This window comes from Anguilla anguilla, chromosome 14 (assembly GCF_013347855.1).
Source record: "Anguilla anguilla isolate fAngAng1 chromosome 14, fAngAng1.pri, whole genome shotgun sequence".
Lineage (NCBI taxonomy): Eukaryota > Metazoa > Chordata > Actinopteri > Anguilliformes > Anguillidae > Anguilla > Anguilla anguilla.
Window position 1 is genome coordinate 8,764,331 of NC_049214.1, and position 27,803 is coordinate 8,792,133.

General features: G+C 47.8%; 1 protein-coding gene across 3 annotated transcripts in view; it reads right to left on the reverse strand.

The window, feature by feature from the left end:
- Window positions 1-27,803, reverse strand: part of tnpo1 (transportin 1) — a 45,134-nt gene that overhangs the window by 8,386 nt on the left and 8,945 nt on the right. For all 3 annotated transcript variants that reach the window (XR_004762257.1, XM_035390442.1, XM_035390441.1), the window contains exons 6-20: window positions 17,760-17,893; window positions 17,308-17,389; window positions 15,327-15,449; window positions 13,354-13,472; window positions 12,624-12,684; window positions 11,554-11,722; window positions 8,594-8,746; window positions 7,485-7,710; window positions 5,662-5,833; window positions 4,628-4,714; window positions 4,156-4,263; window positions 3,582-3,740; window positions 1,498-1,585; window positions 1,267-1,365; window positions 844-939 (exon numbers count right to left, since the gene is read on the reverse strand). Coding sequence is in view for 2 of the 3 variants with exons in the window: in XM_035390442.1 (XP_035246333.1) it covers window positions 844-939; window positions 1,267-1,365; window positions 1,498-1,585; window positions 3,582-3,740; window positions 4,156-4,263; window positions 4,628-4,714; window positions 5,662-5,833; window positions 7,485-7,710; window positions 8,594-8,746; window positions 11,554-11,722; window positions 12,624-12,684; window positions 13,354-13,472; window positions 15,327-15,449; window positions 17,308-17,389; window positions 17,760-17,893 (1,876 nt within the window). In the remaining variant the exon portion in view is untranslated. The remainder of the gene's footprint in view (window positions 1-843; window positions 940-1,266; window positions 1,366-1,497; window positions 1,586-3,581; window positions 3,741-4,155; window positions 4,264-4,627; window positions 4,715-5,661; window positions 5,834-7,484; window positions 7,711-8,593; window positions 8,747-11,553; window positions 11,723-12,623; window positions 12,685-13,353; window positions 13,473-15,326; window positions 15,450-17,307; window positions 17,390-17,759; window positions 17,894-27,803) is intronic.

Below are 27,803 nucleotides of genomic sequence, written 5' to 3' on the forward strand. Positions count from 1 at the left end.
TGCAGATATGCATTCACATTTAAAACAGTAACTTAAACAACAAATAAATAAATTGACAAACAAACAGGAACACATCTAGAATGCTCTACAATTTCCCTAAGAGTTAGTCAAAAGTGCTATTACACTTCACCCTTATTGTTTGGACACTGCACCTGAGGATTAGAGATGGCCATTTTGGCTCATCGATGCAGTTTCCTCTTATGGCTTTGTAATAAGAGTGAATAGAAGAAAATAATCCTAGACATAGGTGCTATATAGGCTACTTTTCTCACAACCATGAAAATGATTTGGATTTGCTTGTTCTAACAGCAGTACTTTTTTCTCAATGTTCTTAAACATTTATAGTTTAATAGGAGTGGGGAAAAATAACAATCTACTTTGCCAATCAATAACAACTAATTTAGAACTATTGATCTCAGTCTACACTTTCATCTAAAGAAAAAAAAGCTCCTCTCTAATGCTCATTCTTCAAAACTTTACTCTAGCTGAATTCTAGCTACATGAAGGCATACAGAATCAATCCAGCTCTGTTAATGCCAAGGCTGTACAATTACAAGCTTTGTTCGGTATCGATACGTAAAATGAAGTAGGCTATACGTAATTAAAAGGCGATCTGGTCCGGGTTGTCGTCCCGTTTCCCTTTAGGAACAGACTGCGAGAAGCGATCTGTTAAGGTGGCAGCAGCGCACTCGCGAAGGCGAGGAACCGCCAAAGCTTGTAAAGCACAGCTCGGGGGGGGTTAAGGCGAGATTAATAGGCACTCCAGGTTGTGATCTGCCCCACTCTGGCAGTGAACACCTCCCTCAGGGGCTGCCTAGCTCAGCACGCGCCACCGTGTGGTACCTGTGTTCTCCAACAATGTCTTGGGGGTATTTGGTCGGTTAATGATCTCCACCAGCTGGTGCAACACCATGGCTATGTAGGGCTGCATTTCAGCGCCTGTGGGAGGAGACAGCATTGCTGGAACAAGGGCCCATTGCGCGCACAACAAAAAACAGGCCCATTTACATCAGCTGGAGGGATCACTTTATAGCAGTTCTGTAGATCTTGTTTGAGGCTACAGTGTGTGAAATAGTACCCAGACTGTACAATTCCCAAACTAATCATATCTCAGTTTATACCCACTTACACCTTTAAAACAGAGCAGTCACACTGCATATTTATGACTATTCCAGGCGTTGCTACCAGACTACAGAGGGCACCTTGAGTACCTTTCCGTGATTATGCAAATTCAGAAGAAGCCTTCCAATCTTTGAAAGCACTTACCCATTTGAATAGATATCTCTCCGATTGCCCATGTTGCATTGTTGCACACTGATATTAATTCTGGGTTGAGATTAGTACCCAGAATAGGCATAAAATCCGCTGTTAGGAAATAAACAAAAAAGAAAAGTATATTGACAATTTACTGTGGGTGTCAATAAGGACAATAGCCACTGGCTTCAGTTTCAGATGTGCACTGTGGCAGACGGTATCGACCCTGGAGGAAGTACATACCGATGCATGGCTTTACGTGCTGAAAGCAAGCCTTGGTTAAATCACCCAGCAAGGCAAACGAACTCTGCCGCACCTCCGGCATTTTGTCCTAAAAGAAAGCAGAGAGCAACAGGGGTTACCCTTCGTACACCACATCTGCACTGGGAAGGGGTCAGCTGTTCAGCCGTTCAGGTCAATACGCAATGCTAATCCAGTCCACCACTCATCGTATCCATACAACATCAGGATGCAAGATCATGACCGCGTTACAAAGGTTAAAGACGGCCATGTTGACAGTTTGCCAAGCTTTGTTTAATCCCTCACTGTGTATTGACTATCCGTCACAAGCGTCCCCATCTTTAGAGGCACACAGACTGCACTACCTCCCACTGAATGGCACTGTCTATAAACGGTAAGATTTTAAGGGTCAAACGATGCCCATCAGCTTCTCTCTCGTGTTATTTTGAGTTTCCTCTGAGCATACAGACCAGAAGCTACTACTGCAAGACAACAGCACAGAAAGAGAAAATACTGTGCCATTTTGAATTCAGCAAAGACTACAATTACACATTCCCCATATACTGTACATGCGAGAACAAACCAACACTTCCTGTTTCTTAATCGGATCATTTCCTGTCAAAGGTAACAAAGAACGGCCTCCGAGGCACTCGCTTATTTAAGGCCGGGGCAACTAGGACATTCGGTGCGAAAGGCAAAGCTTTAGATGTCCAATGTGCTATGCGCCACTGTTCAAGCTCTCACGTCATCATCAGTTTAGAGCTCTGCTGCTACTTTCCCACTGCTGCTGCAGACGCTATAATTAGACCGCGGGGCGTGTCCCGGGTGTGGTTTCTGCCTCAGACTTCCAGGTCTCACAGCGGGGGTGCCCCTCCTCTGCTTTTGTGCGTTTTGTTTGTTTTGCCTCCCGGTTTGCGTAATGCAGTTAGCATTGTTTAAAGGGCCATGAGACGAACGCTAGGCTCGCTATGTTTCTTCAGTCTGGCTCCCTTTCTAGCACCACGTCTTGTATTCACTTGCATCCTAATTTTCTTATATTCCTTTCAGTCTGTTTATTGTGAATATCTTTTTCCCCCACTTCCTTTATCCCATTCCCATTCTGTCTTTCTCTTTGACAGTAATTACCTGGCCACTTTTTTGTCCATCATATTAAACTAAACACCAGAGGTGCAACTGGTGAACTGCACATTGGTGTGATGAACCTTAAAATTGGGAAAGTCAAGTGTGTCCCATTTTTAAAATATGCATATTGTATAAATTCTGAAATTATATTTTTCTTGCTACAACAAGCAGTATAGACATACGTGTTAACATAGTAAAATCTCAAGTACTCCTCAATAGCTCACTGCTGGATACATTTTAGAGATACTTCATGACAGAATTCAACTGAATATGCACATGTCACATGCAGAGATTTCTTAGAAATCAGTATGCCAATCCCAAACACACAGTCTTAACATACACAGGGGAAAGAGAAAAGAGGACTGCCTCTCGGCCTAGCCACTGGTTACCTAAATGCACTGATACATTAGCCACTGGTTACCTAAATGCACTGATACATTAGCAGCTGGTTACCTAAATGCACTGATACATTAGCCGCTGGGTACCTAAATGCACTGATACATTAGCAGCTGGTTACCTAAATGCACTGATACATTAGCAGCTGGTTACCTAAATGCACTGATACATTAGCCACTGGTTACCTAAATGCACTGATACATTAGCAGCTAGTTACTTGCACACACTGATGTATTAGCCACTGGTTACCTGCATGCACTGATACATTAGCAGCTGGTTACCTAAATGCACTGATACATTAGCCGCTGGTTACCTAACTGCACTGATACATTAGCCGCTGGTTACCTAAATGCACTGATACATTAGCAGCTGGTTACCTGTATGCACTGATACATTAGCAGCTGGTTACCTAAATGCACTGATACATTAGCCGCTGGATACCTAAATGCACTGATACATTAGCCGCTGGTAACCTAAATGCACTGATACATTAGCAGCTGGTTACCTAAATGCACTGATACATTAGCCGCTGGCTACCTAAATGCACTGATACATTAGCCACTGGTTACCTGCATGCACTGGTACATCAGCGTGAGGATGTTGCTGCGTGCCACCAGCTGCTCGATGTTTCCTCCCAGGCCCTCGGCCAGGCCGCTCAGCAGGTCCAGCGCTACGATCATGAAGTCCTTGTCTGGCGCTTCGTACTGGTCGGGCTGCGAGTTGTGGAGCTGACAGAGGAAGGGGGGGGGGGGGTTTCCATAAACATTTCACTCCACAGAACTCTTAGCAGCATAAAACATTTAAGGGTCAGCATCGTGACACCTTCCCAGAACTACTCCTGGTCCCCTGCATGCGAAAGCGAGCCTGCGCTTCCTCCCTCCCCCGCCCCCGCCCCCCGCCAGCGCACACAGCCGTTTGGCACGCTCTGGAGGGGGTTTACCAGCTGTGAAACAAAACAACAGAAGAAGAGCGCGGGTCTGTTTGTGTAACGGCGGACTTGCGTACTGTTCTGGGACGTCTGCCCAAACCTTCGCCGTCACGTTTGAAAAGCAGACAAAGACGACGTACAGCAGAACGAAAGCAAGATGCTACAGCGGTAAGGGTAAGGGTAAGGCCTGCTTCGGACCCTTCGGGGGTACTCACCATGGCCTGGGCGAGAGTTTTCTGCACCAGGTTGACGCAGCGCTGGTACACGGGCTCACAGTATGGGAGGAAGCCAGACTGCAGGGCAGTGGCCACAGAGGACAGGCACTGTGGAGGACGGTACAGAGCGCTAATCCTGAGCAACACACAACTCAACAAACCCCCCCCCGCGATAACAGGAAATCATTAAGCACCTGCTCAACACGCTACCACAAACGAGCTACGCATCTGGCAGGCGGCTACATTTCATTCACGCTAACGAGAGAAATCACGTCACCATAGTCATAGTTTTTGGGAGGGGACTGTGCGCCTCAACCTCTTCACTGCCTGCATTGCATCACAGCTGAGCCTCATTGTGTAACTGCGCTAAGCCAGCGGGAATGTGTGCTTTATAAAGGGGCTTTGACTGCTCCCCTCCTGCATTGTCCTCTGTACTTTCCAACCGCCTCCTCCGGGAACAGCGGAGGGTCACCTCAAGTAAAGGGAAGAGATCCTTGTCTTCGTCCTTCAGCTGGTTCCATTTCTGAATAAGAGGAGGCATCAGCATCTGGATGTACTCCTACAGACAAAAGGACCAAATGCATTACTTATACATACAGCTCCTCTCAAAGTGATTACATCTCATTTCATACAATTATCTGCCTATGAAGCAGGATGTTCGGGGAGTTCAGCTCTGGTCTGTGTTAAACTTAAGCTGTTGATCAGCACTTTGAGAAATCGTCCAGCCCTTCAGTAATTACTGTGCGAGATCCAAATCAGACAGTTTTTCCATTTTAAGGTTAATGCTGTGCATATGGCTCGAGTGTTTTATTTCCTAGCTTTAATATATTGCTGGGAGACTGCTTTGAAGATAACTAGAAAACCATGGCAGGCTGCAGCTGAAAATGTTTAGTGTTACAGAAATGCTTTTTTCTATATTTCTGTATTTATTTATTTTTCTCATAGCACAACAGTATTCACAATGTGTCTGCAAGTAACCAAGATTCAGCTACAAAACCTCAGCCAAATATCTACATGTAAAATGCATGCATCATCCAATCATTTTTTATTACTGATATCCTCATCGTCTGTAGCCAAGTGAGATTTACCTACTCCTGATGAAACAAGATCATGTTCATGAAGTACACCGATTTTGTTTTTACTCCAAAATGTTATGCAAAGATACAACGATCTCGAGCATTAATACCCAAGAGGCATTTTCTAGACCGGTGCATCAGAATGCACATCGCTGAAATAGAATACCGAAACACTATGTTTCAGTGTTTTCAAACATCGGACCGTAAATTGATAATGGAGTTGGCCATTAGCTAAGGTGTCCTCTGGGCCGCGTTCCAGCAAAGCCTTTGGGCTACGCCTCTGTTTCCCATCAGACTGGGAGGTGAAAACGTGGGATGGAGAATCTCTGCTTCTGGTCACAGAAGAGGAGCCTGATCTACCCTGAGGGGTCTGGAGGGGTCTGGAGGGGTCTGGAGGGGTCTGGAGGGGCCTGCAGTGTGACCTCATTACCGGTTTGTTGAGGTGGTGCCCGACGGAGTCGGCCAGGGTTCCGATGGCATCGTACAGGATGAGCAGGTTTTTGTGCTGGTACTTGCTGAAGGCGAAGACGAGGGTGTCCAGAATGTAGGCGAGGTAGGGCACCAGCTCTGTGCAAGCCTCCTCCTCCAGAGTAGCAAAGGCACTGAGGAGGAGAGAGAGAGGGAGGGAGGGAAAGAGAGAGAGAGGGGGATGGATGTTTAAAGTGTTTCTCCCCTGCGCTGTGCTCTCCTGGCTGGGACTCAGTGGTCTTCCCTCTGAGATACCTCCCCCACAGAGATAACGTCAACGTCAAGCAGCTGCCTCCCGGGCTTGCGGCCATCTTTGTTTCATAGCCAGTAATTACATCACATCTGACCCAAAGTACTCCTTTATGTCACCAGGGTGGATTTAGAAACTCAAGAGACTTCAGCATACAAGAGACAGCCCAATACAGTGGTACACATTCCTATAGCGCACACGTGCATTAGACAAAAAGCATGTGACTATTATGAATGAGGTTGCCATGTTGTCCGGCACACATGGGCAGCACACAGCGCACAGAGAGGAGGGTTCGGCGTGGGCACCCTGGCCTGTACCCCCCCTCCTGCGGTACACCTGCCCCTCTTACAGCCAGCGCGGAGGCATGGCCGTTAGCCCGACGGGGCCGAGGAACACAGCACAACAAGCAGACAGGAGAACCGGCCGTTCCCATTCAATGGCTCCACCAAGAGTGCCAAACCAAAAAGCGGGCAAGAAACACGCTTCTTGGGGGGCAGCTCCGAGTCCTCAACCCGGGGCCTCTCCTCTGCAAAAAAAAAACCTTGCGGCCCGGGCCGTGCGTGACGCCTCGGGGCGGGGGGGGAGGGCGAGCGAGGGGAGGAGGGTGATGGGAGGCGACGGAGCAGGAGTGAGTTTCCCTGACAAAGACCCCGCCGGCCCAGACATCAGGGCCGTATTAAACCTTCACGGCTCAGCGAGCTCGAGCGGATCCCCGCCCCTCAGTAAGTGCTTTCGCATGTTATCGCGCGCACGGGCCCAGGCTTCCCGGGCCGGCCCCTGCACACCATCGCGGGCATTAAGAGCTCCTCGAACATCATTAGCGGCGTGAACGCAGGAATCCCAGAGAGGGGGTCCCTGTCAGTTCTCGCAAATACGGTTTCCCGCCCATAAAAATTAAATGGCTTACTATAAGCTGTTGTGCGGCGAGGTAATGCACGTGCAGTGCAAATAAAACGCTGCCCGGATTGCATAATTATGGCGGTGCTATCGGAACGGAAAATAAATCTCAATTTTATATGGAATCCGCATGCCACAGAAAGCAATCACCAAAGCTACTTAATAATGGAGTACCTCCCCCTAGTGGACAATTTACAGTATCAAGCTACTTGCAAAACCCAACTGGTTTGCGTGTATAAATGGAACTGATGTAGGCCATGGTAAATGGCTGAATGTACTGAATAAAAACAAATTCCAAACATTTTCTAACAAAATTTTCTTCTCAAAAAAATTGGCAGGGTACACCAGTACAGCAGTTAGTTCTGATAGTTAGTTCAGTTAGTTCAATAGCAGTTCTGAAAATGGACCTTTATGAAACCAGTGACTACATTTTGAAAAAAAGTTGGTTTGACACCTGTTAGGCTCAGTTTGACTTCAGACATAAGAAACCTCTGCCAGGCTTCATCAAAATGTTTAAAAATAACACACACACACACAAAATTAAGCAAACAAATCAATGGTTTTAAACTGAACTGTCCACAGCGAGCCGACAGCCCAGTGAGGCAGACCCGGCTCTCCGTGCACCCTTGGGGTCCTACCTGCAGGCTGCCTCCTGGACGCGCTTGTTGCTGTCCAGGATGCGTTTGAGCAGCTCGGTCATCAAGGGCTTCAGGTAGGTGTCGGGCGGCTGGCTGACCACCCAGTGTGCGTAGCGGCTGAGCGTCCAGCAGGTGATGGAGCGCACCAGGGCCTTCTTGTCAGAGAGGCACTGGACCAGGTGGGGGATGAGCTCGGGGAGGTATGGGATCATGCCCTGCATGCAGCCTGGGTCAGAAGTGGGAGGAAAACATGTTACGGACATTCACGTCACTAAAACTCACACCGTGCTTATCCCACACCCTGCAGTTAAATACTGGTCTGAAAGACCTTTCCTAATTCATGATGAATCACTTACTCACACACCTTGTGAGGAACATTTCCAAGAGAATGGTCACACAAGGTCACAGTTACTCATTAAATAAACCTTCTGCCAACTTCTTTTCAGTATTCACACATAACCAGCACCAGAGTACATTTTATATTTTTATGTAGAACTGTTTTCTTCCATACCTGACCACATGCTGAAAAACAACATATTCAGCAATGTGTGTGCCTACAAGCTAAACTACCAAGTTTCGTCCTGTAACTCATGTAGGCCTGTCCAACACTAGCACCTCCTGGGTAATAATTCATGTCACGCAGCCTACATCTGGTTGTGCAGTTATGGTTTGGAATGTGAAACGGTCAGTTAAGGCAGCTTTGAGTTCAAGTTCGAAATACTGGAGAAAGCTGGGTGTGGCGGTCCACACTCCACACTCTGCGTGTCAAATGTGAATCGCACGTACATTTGAGGGTGCGGATTGGTTTACCTCAAAGAGGAACCTAAAAGGCAAAACGCTACTCGTGTAGCATTTCACTGTGAGACTGACAGAGGCCTCGCTGTGGTGCACCACTACTATGTCCGTTACCTTTGATATTTAGCTGCTCTTACTTACGTAGAGCCACAGGGACAGTGATGACTTGCATTCCAACACGCTGAATAAATAGCAGAAGTAAACCCAGGACCGGCCCATGGAATGGGGCCTGCAGCTCAGTGTTTAAAAGCCCTGCTCCCCTCACCACTGGGGCGGTGGCGGTCCGGGGCAGAGCAGGACCGGGCACTACCTGCCTTCAGCAATGGCACCCAGCACCAGGATGCCGGACTCCTTGACGACCCACTCGGGGTGAAAGAGCAGCTCCTTCAGAAGGGGCAGGATGTGCAGCAGCAGGTCGTCCCGAAACACGTTGGCCAGGACGTCCAGGGCGGCTGCAGAACACTTCCCTACAGAGCGAGAGAGAGGCAGAGGCAGAGGCAGAGAAAGGAGGAAGAAAAAAGAAGCTTACTTCATCACTGACCCAAAGACATCAATACAAGCTTTGAACAACCTAAACTGATGTCATGTCATTAATAACAGTTAATTCACTATTGATTGTTAAACTGCTGACAACAGCCATGTTTTTAATACCTAAAAGCTAAATGAAAGGACAAAGTTGCAATTAATCACTGAAAGCAGTCAAATGAACTACGTTTAAGGCTTTATCAGTGAAGCATGGCATGGGTAAAAAGTGCTCAAATTGCCAGACAGAAAACTGTAGGATTAAAAAAAAAAAAAAACATTTCTTCTCATTAAGGCTATAGTCAACAAGTCTCTTTTTAATGGTACGTATCAGCCACCTATACATTTCTTGGGGAAGTTCAAAGAAATTAGGTCATTATAGCCAGTATTTCAATAATTTTACAGTTTTTGTCAAAAGCACAAAAGACGGAATCGCGATGATTAGATAAAGCCTATAATGCATTGTATGAGCGTGTTAATGAGGTGGAATCTGCACTCTCTCCTCGTGGGGGGGAGTAGGAATGACGCACCAGTCAACATTAAAGCAGGTATTTATGTGATAATATGAAACACACTGTCAACTGGCTGACCGGCCCATTGTTTGTCCACCGTGGATAGCCAAGCAAGAGCGTCAAGGACAATCGACAGTTTGGTCAATTCACACAATTTAGCAGAGGGCAGTAGGAGATACGTGGGTCGCCCTCTCGAAAATAAATGACTTTCTGCGAGAGCGCAGCGGTAATAGCGTGTTTGGAGTAAATTAGGGTTTACTCATAATGATTTCACGACTGAATAGATATCTCCCCCATAGTCTGTGCACCGTTGCTGTACTGATCCAGCCAACAGGTATTCTGACCAACTGAGCCAATCCCGTCATTCACATTCAAGACAATGGAACACAATGAGATAGCGGTGCTGCATTCATTACCGACTGCTGTCTGGCTAGCTGCTGGTCGGGAGCTTGGTACGAGGGCTTTGCTAATATAGTGGAACCGGACGGGAAACATTATTCCGTCTGCAATTACTCACAATCTCATCTAAGACTGATCAGATGTTTGCACAGACGATCGATATGTAGAGTCTTTAAACGGGAAATGAGCACTGTGTCTGGCTGCGGGCTCACCAGCAGAATGGAAATTTTAAAATTTAGCAGAAAATGAACATTAGTGCCATGAGGGGTTATCCTTCCTCTCCCTCCGCCCGGGATCCCTGCTGCGTCCACGCCGCGACGCTACTCACGACCGAACACAGTGCCGAGGGCTTGGAGGGTTCTTATTTTCTGTGAGAAAGCCTGTCTTTCCTCTTCGCTGTCTGCCAAGTGCATCATCCCAGGCGCCTGCATGTAATCTGCGCTGCAGGGGAAATGGCCGTGAATCACACAAGGCAGGCACGAGCCTGGAATGAGCAGCTTCTGATCGCCGCCGCCAAAATCTCCATGAAAAATACATCGGCTGCGCGTTTTTCAATCACGGCGAAGGCGCGCGTACGCATTTTTAAACGCGTTTCGCGGACCCGACCACGTCTCCCGCTTCCCCGCGAGACGGACGGCGAATCGGAGTTCGTTCGCTGTCCACCGACGCCGCGCACACCGCAGACCAACACCGAAATCTCCCAATCCACATCGGCTCCGAGCGGCAAAGACTGCGGAAGACTCAGAGGCTGACTGATATCGCGTAAGCCCAGGGCGTCGGCTAATGACCACCGCGGACCGAGCTGCTGTTTGGCAAATGAAGGCAGACTACGCGTAATAGCATCCAGAATAAGACCGCAGAAGCAAAGCTGTGAGACAGTGAGCGGCCTGCTGTTCCCTCACGAAGACAACGCTCCCAGACGAACCGAAAACACCAGCCCATAGACATGTCGTCATAGTTACCCAGCATCACCGTGGAGGCTGACATCCCACGCAATGATGCGGACTGTTCTCATGACAACTATCATCACTGATAGCTGTAATTAATGAATTATACCACAGCAAAGCTTTGCACACACTGTAAAAATGTGCTGCTTAAATCATAAAAGCATCCGGTGTCAATATAGGTTTGTTATATGGATACACATAATAGAATCATAATCATCTGACTCTTGTGAGATTGTATAATGGTATTTTATCATTTAACAACTGTTTAGATTAAGCAGCATTTCTGAATTAGATTAGTATCTGCTTAACTGTACTATCAGAGTGTAAAACCTTCGATTTCATTGCAGGCATTCAGCAGACGCTCTTATCCAGAGCAACTTACACAAGTTTTTATTTATTTTGTTTTATTTTTCACATCCATTTATACAGCTGGATATATACTGAATAGAAACTGAAGCACTGCAGGTTAAGTACCTTGCTCAAGGGAACAAAGGTACCTATGACCTTTGGGTTACAAGCCCAGCTTCTTACCCATTATACTACACTGCCGCCCATGTACACACCTACTAGTATCTGAAGCTGAATCAGTGTGGTCGAGACTCCCATAGCTATGTGTCTAATGTCAATGAGTAATGGTGCGAAGAGGCCAACTCCTACCTCAAACAAAACAGCAGAAAGCACTTACATGATCAGAATATAAACACGCAAAGGCTCATTTTGTTGTAGTTCATCCTACAATACTCCAAAACCATACTTTAAAAAAATGTAGATGGAGCTTCGGCAACGACACCGGAGTTATAGTGACAAGCAGCGCTACGCAGAGCTAAGCCACACACAGACCGGTGGGGCGGAGAGAGCAGCGTCGCCGTGGAGACCGGGGCTGCCGTCACTCACGTAGGTTCCAGTCGGAGATGGTGTCGTCGTCGTCCAGGTCGTCGTCGTCGTCGTCGTCCTCCTCGATGCCGTCCGCCTCGTGCTGCTGGGCCACCGTCCGGGAGCGGTGGAAACGCGGCCGGATGTCCTGCTCGTTGTCCGGGATCGCCTCGTCCTCCTCCACGTCGCCCTGGAAACGGCCAACGCAAACGCTGGTGTAACGCAGTGCAGGAACAGCTGTACAGTTAACGCGCAGATGCAGGAATCTAAAGGGCAACCTTAACTGCTCTCCTTCCCTAAAACACTTTCTAATGGAGGATTCAATTAAGTTGTGACTCCTGGCGACACATCTCTAATGGGCCTGTTTCCCCGCAGTGTAGCCAGTCTGTACAAGAAGCGCAGCTACACGACCTCATCACACAAGAGGATCATTACACTAATAAGAACGAGCGGTAAAATGACTAATTGCGCGCACTACATTCCAGCACATACTACAGCCTCCATTTAGCACGGGACCTTCAGCAGTGAATCACCACTGCTCTTTAAAGAGCGAGTCACAGGTCACTCGCGCCTGATTTGGCCTCCTTTGATTTCTAAAACCAGGCCAAACGAGTGGAACGGTTAATGAAACACTGGAGCACGGCGGTGTACAGTAACTTTTCTGAGTCACAGACAAACACGCGGAGGTTCTGCATTGCCAGACAACCATCACTGGCTGACAGATGGCAGTTCGTCAGCGCTGGGCCTCCAGACCAAAGCTCTGCTTCCCAACACCCAAGAGCTACCCCCTTGGGCTGCCCGAAAAGGGGATTAGACCACACATTCTTAATCTTTCAGGGAAATATCATTGTTCAGCCGCCTCCCCCCCCCCCCGTTTTTTCATGAGCCTCTCCCATTTTACTCAGTGTACACAGTCTAGTGCGCTTGCAACTAACTGCAGCAAACCAAATGAAACCAATCCTTCTCCAAAGGTCAGACCTCTCAAAATCACACTGTTCTTTGAGCCATTAGCCTCCAGGGATGTTGCAAACACCACAACACAGGAAAAGTTTTCATTTTTAAGATAAGTATAAGTAATGGTCCCAGTTTACCTTCAGGAGAATGATGTCAATCTCAGAGTACTTCATCCCATTAACAAGAACCGGAGTCAACCTAGAGCAGGATGCAGGAAAAAGTGAAAATAGTGAAAAAGACTCTTCATAAGTGCCTCAGAAACAGGAGACTTCACTTCGGTGGCTTAACTGCATTGCACTCAGCCAGAGGACAAAGATGGCAATCTCGAAAAAGAGAAAATGTGGATTTTCAACCACAGGTGCCAATTTTAGGTGCACAAAAGATAAGCACTTTCAATTTTGAGGAAAGGAACAAAACCTAAAGTTAATAATGGTTGAAAATACATACCTATAACAAGACAAAAAAAAAAAAAGTCTCAAGAACTTTACTCAAAAAAGATGAAAATTACAGAGTCATAAATGCATATCGCCATTGTATTCGTTCATTAACATGCAAGGGATAGCATCTGTGAGAAAGCATTGACAGAACTTGTGAGACTGTTGTCCTTTCACAAAATAACACTAGAAACTCATCCAATAATCTAGAGAAACTGCATCCACTCCCAGATCTGGAGGTGGGCGATTCTCTTGGTCCCCGAGACGCTGCTCAAACAGTAGCAAACAGCAGCAGGGACCAGGGACGTTTCCATCTAGTCAGTGGTTCTGATTACGACCAGACGTGGGTCGGAGCAAAGACCAGAGGCCTGTGTGCCTCCAGCGTTCGCGGTGGGCGGGTGAGGCGGGCGCGGCGGGTACAGCGGGCGCTCACTTGGAGAGGTGCCCGCCCAGCACGTCCTTGCACACGGGCTGCTCCGCCAGGGTCAGCCAGAACTCGCAGGCCTCCAGCGCCACGTTCTCGTCCTGGTCCTGGGTGCGCTGGAGCATGTACTGGGGGGGGACAAAGCACAGGCCACACCACGGGTCGCTACGGCAACAGTGTACATTCACTTCCTGGTACCAAGTCAACTACAGTATGAAAACTGAACCAAGGGGAAGAGACAGAATCGAGAACTTATTAAAAATTAATATTCATCAAGACGTCAGAGGCCCACGTGGGCTGGTTAGATGAGAACTGCCATTCTGTGAGGGGTGATATCAAACACAGCATCGGGGTTTGATCTGTAGCTTACAGGCAAACTAAAGTTTCTAACACACAGCCTCCTCCTTCCCTCCTCTGCAGTCTTGTAACACACGTGTACGAAAGAGAATGTCAAACAGGGCTCAGCCGAACTGCAGCTAATCTGTCACCATCACGTCAAAAGCGGGGCGTGGAAAACCACAAAACCCGACCCCCAGAGGGCCCCTCGGCCAAGCCAAAGAGTTTCCGCTCCGGTCCTTTCAAAACTACGCCAACTCTGCCTTCGAGCTCCTGGATACAATTTACATTTAATTACCGGAGTGGTCTGGATTTAAAAATATACCTGCGACATGCATTTTCTTTAATCCTATGCATAAGCTTATGGGCATGCTGAGATACTATGGAGTGAGACTTCGCTAGTATTTGAATACACTCCAGTCACACACTCTGGTTTAATACTGCTTGCAGTGACTGGTGCCTGCTTGGGAATCACATTATGTCACTGCTCTTAGATATCAGACAGCACTCTGTTTGAGGCCTGTCAGTCTGAGTAGACATCAGACTCCGGTATATGACATGTCATCAGACGTCCCTTTATGCTTCACTTAAATGCTGGAAACACTATCAGTAGCCTAAAGCACAACGAAACATGCCTTTCATGTTTGACTTCAAGATAAATGAACACATTAGGACATACTACAAACAAAGCACAAATGTCAGATTTGTAAAGATTCAGTGTGCTACAGATTCATTTCCTTCAAATCTTACTGAACTGTACAATGGCATGCTGTTCAAATAAATTTAGATTTTTTTAAAAGGCATAGTTCATTTCTGGGGTTTTTGACATAGTTTTTGTGAATGCTTTCATTTGGCCCAGATAGTTCTTGCGTGCAATGACAGTTACAACTGAAGGAAGTAATTTCAAAAAACCTTGTAAAGTGACCTATCCCTTTAAGCTGGAAAATGTTCGCGTTTTGATTGCAGACTGCATTTTGCAATTCGTCCACACGGTGGTGCTTTTAATCTTATTTTACAGACTTCTCCCAGACAGCTAAATCAGGGGATATGTACACCTATACGTGAGGGGCATTTCATATTAGCCAGACAAGTTATTCTACACAATGCGCAGGCCATTTTTTCCATGGAGAAAAAGGCCAGTACTTTTATGCCTGTACCACTGCAATGACACTAATTGAGCAATGCTGCAGAGGGTTGTGAGCACAAAGCTTCCCTGTTATCTGTGAATGACAGCAGTCTGGCTCCTCGCGTCCTCACAGCGCAGAGCACAGTAACTGGGAGTGGCTCTGACTCTGTGCTGATGAATCACCTTGAGTGGAGAACACTGGCAGGCAGGGTGGGAGGGGCTTTACTGTGGCAGGCAGGGTGGGAGGGGCAGTGGCAGACAGTGTGGGAGGGGCTCCACTGTGGCAGGGAGGGTGGGAGGGGCTCTACTGTGGCAGGCAGGGTGGGAGGGGCTTTAAAGTGGCAGACAGTGGGAGGGGCACTACTGTGGCTGTTTCAGGCAGGGTGGGAGGGGCTTTACTGTGGCAGGCAGGGTGGGAGGGGCACTACTGCACACATACACATGCACGCACGCGCACGCGCACGCGCACGCGCACGCACACGCACACGCACACACACGCTCTGCCGGTCGCAGGCCTCACCTCGATGATGTTGTGCATGTGCGGGAGAAGGCGGTCCATTCGGACCTCCAGCAGCATGACCAGCGCCCGGCACACGTTCTTCCTCACCTCGGACTCCTCATCCCCCGCCAGAGCAAACAGGTTCTGAGAGACGGGCACAGAAAGGGGCTCATGTGACCTCGCTCTCCCACCCGCATCACACAAAGGCCCCTCTGTTACCGGGCAACAAAACCACACAATCGCTTCACAGGGTTTAATGCTTCTCGATGCCTAAATCTGCCTTTAGTTACACCACCAAAATGAAGCTTCCTAAATAAGTGACATGTTCAACTCCTGTACCACAGCAGTGATCCCCCTCAGTGGATATTCTCATTGGAAAGCCAGACACATTGGTTTAGGTACACACAGAAAAGGTTCAAGGGACCAAAATATTCTCACTTTAACACAAAGAATCTATCTATTCAAACATGATCATACTACTGCAAAATGATGTGGCCCAATCTATTTTTATCTATCACTACGAGCCTTCAAAACACAAAGGTGGCTGTCCTGAAACACTGAAATCCTGTTTCATATGAAACCTCAATGAAAGCCAGGAGTCTGCATTCCATTGGCAGACACTCCTATCCAGAGTACGAGAACACAAAAGCATTGTCATGCTTTACTTATAATAGTTATAGTGCCAGACCTGGCTAACAACTCGCCATGCTAATGCTTGAGCCGCAATATAGTATCAAAAACTATTTTCTATACTATACTATATATAGTATAGTATAGAAAACACCTGTGAAACCTTGTTTGTTCTCAAGCTTTTGATCATGTTTTTAGTACATTTTTATAACCATTCTTGTAACATTTTCTTGTCAAATAAATGAAAATGAGATTGCCAATGGCAATGGCGCTGAGCCAAGCCACTGAACCCCTGCTAACATTACCAGACCGATGAGTATATACGCAACTACACAAACTGGCTATACCAAACAGGACCTGAAATACAAATCCCAAATACATACATACCTGCATCCGTAAGAAATTCTAAAAAGAAACATCTAACGCCACAAAAGTACTATGAGCTGAACGAGTACAAAAGCAGGAGTGTTTGGGGCGGGGATAAGAAGTAACCCATGACACAGACTGAGAACGAGGGGCTAACTTCCTCTCTGTCAGCAGTGCTCAGAACGAACTGCTACTCAGGTCACACCCCCTAGATAAAACAGACCATCTGTGAAGCTTCTCTAAATAGGTTGTGTATGTATTTAAGTGTTCATGTGATCAAGAGGAGGTTCTTGAGGATTCCTAACAACAGTTAAATTTGTACATTTTATTTCAGAGAAGTGGAGAAAAGCTCTCTCGGTTTTGAGACTTAGCCAGAAGTACCACAAAAGGGTTTGTGTAAGCCTTTCTTCTTAAAACTTAAAACAAAGAGATTTCTTTTCATTCTGAATATCCATTATAGTACAGCTAAGAATCATGTACTTAAAATCCATTGCAGTGTTACCCTTACAGATCGGCTTCAAGTAGGACTTTCTATGGCTATGTTCATGTGTTTGTTATGATACCCACTTGCTCATTTAATTCCATTTAATACTTGAGTAAGGCCACTCACAAAAGCAGCCTGACAAAGCAGAAACGCACTGAGCTGTACGTAGTCCTCAGTTCAACGCCTGATATTTTATTTTAGTCCTCTATTCACCACTTGAGCACCAACTCTAGAAATCAGTGCGTTCCTCGGAACATCACGGTACAAAGCAGCATCAATTATTCACCAGGAGCTGAAAGACCGGATCAATTACAAATGTCATCATTCAGCTCGTTAGGGATCCCTAACGATGTCTCCGCGGTATCCGTTTGCTCCCATAAGGGATGCCTGGAGCACCTGCAACGCTTCAGCGACTGCGTCCCTGTGGAAGCAGCAGGGCCTGAGGCCACTGAGCCACTCAACCTGAGACCCCCGCGTTCCGAAGCGCTCGGCTGGGGCCGGGGGGGGTAGGGGCTGACTCACCTCGATGAAAGAGTCGATGTGGAGCATGAGCGCCTGGGTTCGGCAGATGATGAACTGGTTGACGCAGGCGATGGCGTGGGACCTGACGGAGGACAGAGGAGAGCGGCTCACGGTGAGGCCTTGTGCGGTCAAAAGAATCAGCGCGTTTCCTCACGCCTCCCGTCCGCAGGCTGGGGGCGTACATACTTCTCAAACATCTGCAAGTGGGGCGGCGCTAAATCGGCCTGATGCAGGTAACCTTTCTGTGCCTGCTTATTTGAAGGACCCTACCGCAGTTCACAGCAATCACATGACATTTTTGGTTTTGAAAAGTGCATCATAAAATGATTAGTGTTCATTTATGAGTCACATTTTAACACTGAACACTTATTTTGGACAGGCAGTGTGACAGTCACCCATGTCTGGGTCCTGAGGCAGGCTGAGGACAGGAGGACCAGCTTCGGCGCTCGTACCTGATTTTGGGACTGCTGTGCTTGAAGAACTGCAGGAACTTGGGGATCATGATGTTCAGGGGCCGGTCCAGAATGTCGCTGTCCAGGATCTCGGCCGAATCCTCGCATATCTTCTGGAGAGCACCGAACGCCCCCTGGGGGAAACAGCCGAGAGGAAGGAAATGAGGTCACGGGTTCGAGGTGCACCAATCCACGGCTGTTGGTTTCCCTGGAAACCGGCGGTCAGCTAACAGACGCCCCAAACCGCTAATCTCTACGCCAGGCCAGCGCTGCCTGGCCTGGCAGAACTACACTGCTGATTGGCTGCGCTCCAGCTCTCTGTCACCAGGTAATGCGCTGCGTGCCAGATCACATCTGGCATCCAACCCGCCTGTTTTCAACTGCCATTTAGTGTGTCTCCTGCAAACTAGCTAGGAGATACACTAAACTTTTTTATTATTTTCTTCTACCTGCAAATTATATACTTGAATGACAAGCAGAGTTTGCAAAGAATTACTTATTTAGCTGAAATACATTTAAAATTCCTCTCAAACACAACGTCCAGCCTCCAGAATGAATGTCACACACTGCATCAGTACATCACTACATCAGTCTATCTATATTATTTCTATCATTCCTTTAAATAGTCAATATAAGTGGGTTAACATTTCAAAATCTGGCATTCAGGCACACTACCTGGGTACAAAAAGTGTCCATGAATTTCAACTAAAGGCCCAGGAAACATACAAGTCTGACAGCTTAATTTTCCTTGTTGGAAAATTTATTTAATCACGAGCTCTGTGCACTGGTACTTGACATTCAATTAATTCATTTAAAATAAAGGCCAATATTATTATTTTTCTTTCTCTTTTTTTACTTGAACGTGCAGGCTATTCTCATTTACCACAGGATTTTTTTTTTTTAAAAGCATTGAGTCTTCAATTACACAAAATATCTGGCTCAGAAACAAGAACTGATCTTATAAACATACACACTGGGCCTTTGGCGGAGAGGCTTTTTAAAGACGGTTTCCAGCACCGGCTGGACACGCTCAGAGAGCACGGCATGCGGGCGACGTCTGGCCTTTAAATGTGCATTTACAGCCTGTGTTCACACTCACACCTGCTGGAGCCCTGTGACTTAAATGCCCTTTCAGCAGCTACTTCCCCGAGCGCCGTCTCCTAGCAGCGCGGTCTCCTAGTAGCGCGGTCTGCTAGCAGCGTGGTCTACTAGCGGTGTGGTCTGCTAGCAGTGCGGTCTCCTAGTAGCGCGGTCTGCTAGCAGTGCGGTCTGCTAGTAGCGTGGTCTGCTAGCAGCGTGGTCTACTAGCGGTGTGGTCTGCTAGCAGTGCGGTCTCCTAGTAGCGCGGTCTGCTAGCAGTGCGGTCTGCTAGTAGCGCGGTCTGCTAGCAGCGTGGTCTACTAGCGGTGTGGTCTGCTAGCAGTGCGGTCTCCTAGTAGCGCGGTCTGCTAGCAGCGTGGTCTACTAGCGGTGTGGTCTGCTAGCAGTGCGGTCTCCTAGTAGCGCGGTCTGCTAGCAGTGCGGTCTGCTAGTAGCGCGGTCTGCTAGTAGCGCGGTCTGCTAGTAGCGCGGTCTGCTAGCAGTGCGGTCTGCTAGCGGTGTGATCTGCTAGCGGTGCGATCTGCTAGTGGTGTGATCTGCTCGCAGCGCAGGTGGGTCTTCGCGCCCAGCAGCGGTCCGCGGGACTCGGGGGGGTTTTTTTTTGGGGCTCATGAATATTTAAGCGCGGCGGGCGGCGAGCCCAGGGCCCGCGTGCGGTGGAATGCGAGCAGAGCCGAGCAGAGCGCGACGAAGGGCGCCGCCGGCACGCCTCCCGCACGGGACGTTGCCACGGCAACCGTACCCGTGCCGACTTCTGCTCCCGCGGCTGCGGCGTAATCCGGGGGAACGGGAGAGATTTTCCCGCCCCCTCCGAAGGAGCGGGAGAGTTTTCGCCCAGACCCTCCCCCCCCCCCCCCCGCCCCCCACCGCCGCCGCCGCGCCGAATTCACTTTGTCGGCCGCCAAGGTCAAAGCGGGCGTCGCCTCCCGGCTAGACGAAACCGCTGCTTCTCCCCGGCGCGGCGCGCTCCTGCGAGCACAGCCTGCTAGAGGCAGCTCTCATTTTCGGCAGGACTGACGGCCGTCAGGAGCCGCCGCCGGCCTGTCGGAGGCGTCACACGGGCCGCGTGTACAAAGGGCTCGGACTGTCATCAGTCACGACAGCAAAACTGCTCTCGGGCAGTCCTAAATATAGCCATCCCTATCGTTCTGTAACTGCTTATCGCCCAGCACCTGCTCTGGGCTTTTAATAGAAAAGCGTAGGGAGTGGCGGTCTCACGCCGCATTCTCCAACGCGGCTCCAGCGAAATCCTACGAGCCAGTCGGGAAACGCTCTATTAAAGCGCCGCGTCCCTGAATGCGCTCGCCAGCCTATCGCTCTGGAAACGAGGTCTGCTGCAGCCCGAGCGGCCGCACGGATGAGTCTGAAGGGAGCGCGCGAGCTCGACGGAGCAGGTCTAGGCAATGCGCTTAACCTGCGTTCTGCTAGCGAAACCGCATCCGCGTAAATATCAAACGTGAACAATAAGGCTCCCAGCTCCCCCGAAACCACGCCTTATACCATCAGCACAAAAAACCGAGCGAGAAACAAAAGGCAAGAGCACAACCAGGCCGACAGACAACGCAACGGCTGTCGTTTTATTTTTAATCGACACCAAAATTTCTGGTCACCCACAGGACGTCCTGTTTCCTATCCCCTAATGCACACCCAAAACATCGCTGAAGCGCTCGACTCATTAGGAGGCAACTCGATCTACGCAGACCAAGCCGGGCTGTCCTGCAGGCATTTTAGAGCCCGTTTTTAATAGCAGGAAATGTCAGCAATCAGATCGGAGTTAAATATTAATGCAGCAATAAAGAGAAAAAAAAAAAAAAAAAAGAGTCCTTTCCCCACTAGTGGCTATCTGGACCGCTGCCAAGGCTACACGACCGCTCCTCTGCTTTGTCTCTGTACCGCGTTCCCGGAACTGAAATGTCTGTTAATCGGGCGGTACAGACGTCCGTTTCTACGCCGTGCTGGCTGAGGCCTCAACGAACGAGCTTTGCTCAGGTGCGTGAGTGTGTCCAGCACAAAGCTACGGGAACAGGCTGAACATATCTGTCTTTTTTTTTTTTTTTTTTATCGTCATGAACCACCACAGGAATATCCCAGGTTAGCATCGGGCGGGCATGAACAGAGCTGACGTCTCACACTTTATTTGGAACTAACTATTTATTATGTACTTCAAATGTTATTCCGTCTAGAGCATAAAACATGTTTTTCAAAGGTGTGCTGCTCTTGTCTGTAGTACCTCCATTGTTGATTTTGTGAAATAAAAAAATATTGATCACAGATAAAATTAAAAAAAATACCACTGCAGTAATATGAATTTCTTTACAGCAGTCTCGGCATGTTAGCTCTTGCATACAGCTCGTATCAAGACTATAATGCTGGGGACCCATTAACATTTCATAATCAATTTGCAATCTGGATCAGGAAAAAAATCCCCAAAAGATCCGTTTCTGACATTTCACTACAGCAAAGTCTATGAGTACCATTGATGCAGCCTATTGATTGCATCAAAAAGTGCAATAACTAAAGCTTATCTTTACCATGACAGTAGTGCTGTACTTGCTAAAAATATATACATAGTCTGAAAATAAATCTACTGTCCCCATAACTAGCTGTATATTAGTTAACACTCGTTTCATTTACTTTATAGGCCTACTGCCCATGTCCTGGAGTACTTTGCCAAGTACAAGCGTCACATATCCCATTTTACCCTTTTTGTCAGATTAGTTTACTCATTTAAAAACGTGTGCCATTTTCAGACCAGCAATTTTATTGTTTTAGAGCTTAATCTAATCTATTGATTTCCTGTCCACAGACAAATTCTTTTCCAAATCGCCCTGAATACATCACAGGCATCTGAGTGTAGCTGCAGTTAAAATGAGCCCAGCTTGCTCCTCTGTGACGAGCTCAGGTACAGCACTCTGCGTAAGTTATGTGTGTGTGTGTGTGTGCGTGCGTGCGTGCGTGCGTGTGTGTGTGTGTGTGTGTGTGTGTGATGGGGGGGGGGGTTGGGGGGAGGAGGCGGTATGGAGAGAGCGAACAGCCCGGTAAACCTTTTATAGTTTCTAATCACAACTCCAGATCTTGCCGGCAGAAAATAACTGACCTAAATCTGCGCCGCGGCTGAGAAGCTCTGCTTTGAGAGGGAACGGTTTACAGAGCGTCTTCACACAGAAAACCACGAGGCGCTTGACTGCACCGTTCTCATCCCATCTCCCCTTTAGATCCCGGCAGAGGCAATCTCGCGCACTTCAGCTCCCATTTGAGCCCAATTTGACTCTTAGTGCCACTCGGGTAAGAGGGGGAATGAGCGCCTGTGTCTCCCGGGAGCTGGAGATCCCTGCTACACCAACAGGGTTTATAATGGTGTTCCACAATCATGCACTACGTCTCACTACACTACACTACCCACGATTCAACTGAAGCTTTCATTCACTCTTAATTCTTCCTCCAAAAAAATCAAGGCACATAACAACAGTATATAGTTCATCTGGTCGGCTGCTCATTTGGTCATCTACACACAGGCTTCACTGGCCTCTACCGGTTCCCACGTTTTATGTGGCATCCAGGCTGTAAAGGTCGCATGCCATGTTCATAAGAATCACAAATTAGGTGGAAAAAAAACATCTGCAAGTTGCTGATCAGTTTATATCTATATCTGTGGAAATAGAACTCAAATTTTAAATCAGGCATGAAATTGGCTGTATTTGGTTAGCCGCTTGGCTTGCTACACTGCAGACCTTATGCCATTTCTGTCAAGGTTCCTTGCAGGGAAGGGGAGCGGCTTATTTTAAGCCCAGGTCTTAACAAATGCCATTACTGTATTAACAGCCCTGCTGTGGCACACAGGGCTCAGTGAGAGAAAAACCCGGAACACATAATATGAATATGGCCAAAGAAACAGCCCATGAGAAATGACGGCTTATCAGAAGCCGTAAAGGTCCAAAAGGCATCCAGGAAGTTTTCTGTTTTTTCTTAAGTCAACAGCACTGCATATTCAGCTCTTGGAATTGGGACAGTGAAAAACAATGGTAAGGCACACATTGAACTTAAGAACCCTCCGACTTCAGATTTCAGCTTTTGACAAACTCTACGCTTTCCATTCAACCATGGCTGTGTAACAGAACGCACTTTATAACCTTCCTTGTAAACATGTACCCCTCACATTCGCTTCACTTCACTGCAGCGTGCTGCCAAAAGGATATGCTGTATGGGGGCGTATGTGGAGTACATTTACGATTAGTGTATTTTTAAAAACCTTACAGATACTGAAGCACTCAATGGACTGAGAAGAGTGGGCTTGAATGAGATTCCTTCACTGGCTCATATTCACAGAGACAGTGCATAGATGCATCTTGCAGTGAAGACAGCCTCCACTGTAGTGATGCCATCAGGGTGCTCTGGTTCCTTATGAACGCGGTCAGACCCATGTTTACTGAACAGACCTCTTCCCCTTCTCCACGGTCACCTCGACGCCTGCAGGGGAGTGCTTACTTGCACGCCTGTTTCCACAGCAACGGCACACAGTCAGCCTCCAACCTCCACGTTCTTTCAAAAAGCTTTGTTTTTTTTTTTTTTAGGTGTGCCAGGTTGTAAACCGGGGCGAGTACCCCAGACAGCGTCGGGACCGTGCAGAACATGCAGGGAGGCAGGCTCTCAGGTGTCCTGTTGAGCCAAAAGCACTCCCTCTCACCGCAGCCATTTAGCATGCTATCCAGACATAAGCGTGACTGTGCAATGTTCACTGTGCCCTGCAACCCCCTGAGGTCACGTGTAATTGGCCACAGCGTTAGGTTTGTTCATGATGAAACACGCAAGATAAGTTGTAAATAATTCTATTCAAGACAATCCAAAAAAGACACTGATTACACACATGAATCACTGACAAGGTATTCTCCTAGCTTCAATCTAATAAAGGTCCAACAATTTTAAAAATTTCAGATAGAAAACTGAAAATTCTGAAACCAGAAGATAGACATGGACATAAATATCAACCAGAGTTTTTGTCATAAGATATATATAGCCTATATACTGCAGAATGAAACTGAATTTCATCCCTTTCTTTGAGACGTTCAGAATTCTCCCAAACAGACACAGAAAGAGCTTTTTTTTCGCCCATCATGTGCAGACAGTCTGCTCCAGGCCCACGTGATCCAGGAGGCTGATAGAGAGATCTGTCCCCCACAGTAAAGGGGAGGCTGTGCTTACTCATCACACTGGTGAGGAGCGCTTATGAAACAGACGGCGCTCCGCTGGAGAAATTTCGTCGAGAGAGAGAGAACATCGTTTGAGTCTGCCGGTTGTGGCTCCCCTGGTAGAACATCCAGTTCCCGCTTCTAAACATCTGTATACGGATCTGTTTCCACTGAGGGCAGTGTGTGTGCGTGTGTGTGTATGTGAGTGTGCATGTCCGTGTGTGTGTGTATGTGCGTATGCATGTGTGTGTGTATGTGTGTGTGTGTGTGTATGTGTGTATGCGTGTGTGTATGTGTGTGTGTAGGTGCGTGCATGCGTGGGGGGGGGGGGGGGGGGGGCAAGCACAACCTGAACGCCTCCTCCTTGCGCCACTTTCTCCGGCGCGTTTGCACCAGCAGCACGTACCCGCGCCGCAGAATTGTGAATGACAAAAGAAGAGCGCGAGGCCGCGCGCGGGTCACATGCTGGAGGAGGGCGCGCTCGGAGGGGACGTCACGCCGCCGTACCATCCCGCGAAACTACGCCCTTCAAACAGCCGAGATAAGAGCTCATACAGGCACGGACCAGCAGAGCACTTAGCATCGCAGGGCTTTTCCGTCTATGAAGGTGGACAGGATATATGGTATAAGCTGCCACCTGCATCATACAGAGTCATGCCATAAGCCAGCGAGGATACTGTGTGCATACTAATACCAGCACTAAAACAACCTTTTGAGGGAAGGGACTTTTATGTCTGACATCCCAATTATGAATACTACTGGACGACAGCAGGGTAGAGTCTAGGTACTCACGCAGTAGCATAGCAACCATTCACCCATAAATCATTTATATTACAGTACAATCACTTAGCAGACACTCTTATCCAGAGCGACTCATAAAAGCAGAGAACATTAGTGTTAGTCTCAGGAATACAAGTTTGATTATTACCCCTAAATATTGCCATCTTCTAATTAAATATTGGGACATATTCTCTTATAATGAGAGCAAAAAATGTTGCAAAACCAGCTGCCGACAATATTATCTCAAAAGACTAAAAAGCATAGCTGTGGTAATTTTATCGTTATTAAATGGTCCTTTTCCACATTCCTATTATAATGTACGTTTGATAAAACGGTTAATAGAAATGTAATGTACTTTGCATTATTTTTATTATTATTATTATGCATTCCTCTGTAATATACATTACATTTCTCTGACACCGTTTCCAATTTCTCGGTAAAATATTTGAATTACTCAAATTGACTGCGTGCAATCACCAAACTTCAGCATTGTAAATATTTCATACATTTAAATAGTTCAAGCTCAATATTCAATAACCAATTTCTCCGTTGAAGCTTTCAGACCATCGTCTATCATCAACAACGCAACGGCAGCTTCTGATACCCGCATTAAAAAGCCATAAAGGCTGGTGCAGCTGCCCATTATAAAAAGGCATCATATCACTTCAGTGCACACGGCTGGGTGATGACTCAAGATGCAATTCCCGTATTGCTTCATCTGCCCAACAAACAACGGCACAAAATCGGAAAAAAAAAAAAGATGAAAGGAGTCCGCTTGCAGTGAATCAGCAACGATCTAAAGACTACGGTTATTCACAGCGATGCCATGCAACAGTGCATTCCTGGAAAGCTTGTGCAGACACAACCATCGCTACTGATAGGCACAGTTGACATAGTGCTGTGTGACACCTGAATTCAATGTGTGGTACAGGACTGCCCTTTAAAAGATGCTTATAAAGACACTTTTTCAGTTAGAAGCGATATTATACTGCATTTGTTTTTCAAAGAGCTTCGCGGGTAAACATTAACCCTGGCCCCCCCTCACCTTCATACTATCAATCATTTTGCAGGACAGCCACATGACGTGAGCAAGATTGGGGTAAGACTAGCAGTTAATCACGGCTATGCAATCTACCCAGTCTGTATGCTTTTGGAGATAAGTCACTAGTGACAAGATTGTTGCACAGTGATGAATCCAAAGCTCAATTCTAAACATGTGGACGGGATTAAACTACAATGAACGCGGCCAAAAAAAACAGGAGTTACACAATGCAAAAGCAACACGGCCAGCGACATGCATCTCCTCCAGACTCCTTCCATGGATATTAAGCACAGAGCCAGCATTGCTAAAACCCGGCAGAAAATACATAAAGAGGGGCACCGCTGACTGCTGTAGTCACAAAGAGAGGATCGCTGGGAAATATCTGTTTCCTGCTGAACCAGAAAGAAAACTCCTCGCTGTGCACAGTGGCTCTTCCCATGCGTTCATTCTTACGTACAAATAAAAGTGAACCCGATGACAGGACCGCGAACACAAAACTGCACCGCGGTCAGGCCGCTGCACCTGGGAGCCACGGTCTCCCCCCCCCTGCTTAGAGCTGTCCGAATCAATAAAGCTCTGCGAGTCAAAGATCCACATGCAAGAAGCTCAGTCGACGTCAGCAAACGTCAATAAGCGTGTGGCAAAACAAGAGGTGGGCCGCCTAGCCCCTCCCCCTGACCAATCACCAAACACCCCATCCCAAAGCCCCACCCCTAACTGCTGCGATTAACTGTCCGTCCTGGAGTCACGTGGGCCGCATCGTGACTCTGCAATATCTGGCCTTGTTTTATCTACTTAAGGAAAAGGCTGGATGGTGTCAAGCCTGCTAATTACCAAAATCATTGGTTTGATGTTCTGTTCCCCCGGAGTAGCGCTAGGCTAGGCGGGCTACCTGAAGTCAAGGCGCTTTCTAATGAAAATTTGACATTGTCGAGGCTGGGTCAGCCGCACGCGATAGCACGTCTGAGGGAGCGTCCTGCAATTTCGGCTCGCTTTCCAGTTTCCGTAATCTGGTGCTGGGCCCGCGGCCCAAGCTGTACAGTGGGCTTCGGGCCAAGCTGTGAACTCCTGACCCCCCTCCCTCCGCCTCTCGCCCTCCCTCTCCCCGCCCTCCTGTGCCAGGTGCTCCGCTCCCCTTCACGTACGCCAACACAAATTTCGGGCTGACGGAGGGTAATCTACAACCTCCGCTAAAAGTCCGTACGCGACCGGCTGAATCTTGGGTAGTTGCGCCTCTGCCGTTCCCCCGACTGGTTTTCCTTACTCGGATAACAAGCTGAATTTCAATTCCTAGCGCTACCATTCAGCCAAACATTCACTGCCGATCGTTAACCAAAGGGAATGTCATGACCTAATTATAAAAGGACGATGATAATAACCCCGAAAGAGGATTAACAGGCAAAATGCTTGGAGAAATGAACTGGAAAGCTGTAGAATTTGTTGGCATGTGCCAAACTTCACCCTGGCATGGCAGTTCCACTGGCTCACGCACGTACAGACACACGCTCAGGTACACCTGTATACGAGGCCATACCTGTAGAGTTCCACGCCAGCGCTGCTGACTATAATGATTAGTAGCTGTCAACTTCCTGAGCGCTGGTCGCATAATTATTTTTATAGAGCCTTTCCGGGCAGAAGAACTGCTAATGAAAACACTAACTGCGGTACGTGTCATTAAGTGTGAGCATTCAAGAGCGCGTGAAATTGCAGAGGTCTCAACCGCGCTGCCATAATGGCTCTTTCATTACTATCTGGCCGCATCGTCACAAGCCCAGCAGCGTGATGCTCGCCGCTTCGAAGGCCGTATCCCATGACTGGAGATCGAGCCCCGTGACTTTGAACACACTGTCACCTGTGCGTGCAGCGCTCCGCTCTCTCTCCCCCCACTGCCCTGGTCGGCCATCCCCTTGGGATGCCAGATTTCTCAGACACCAC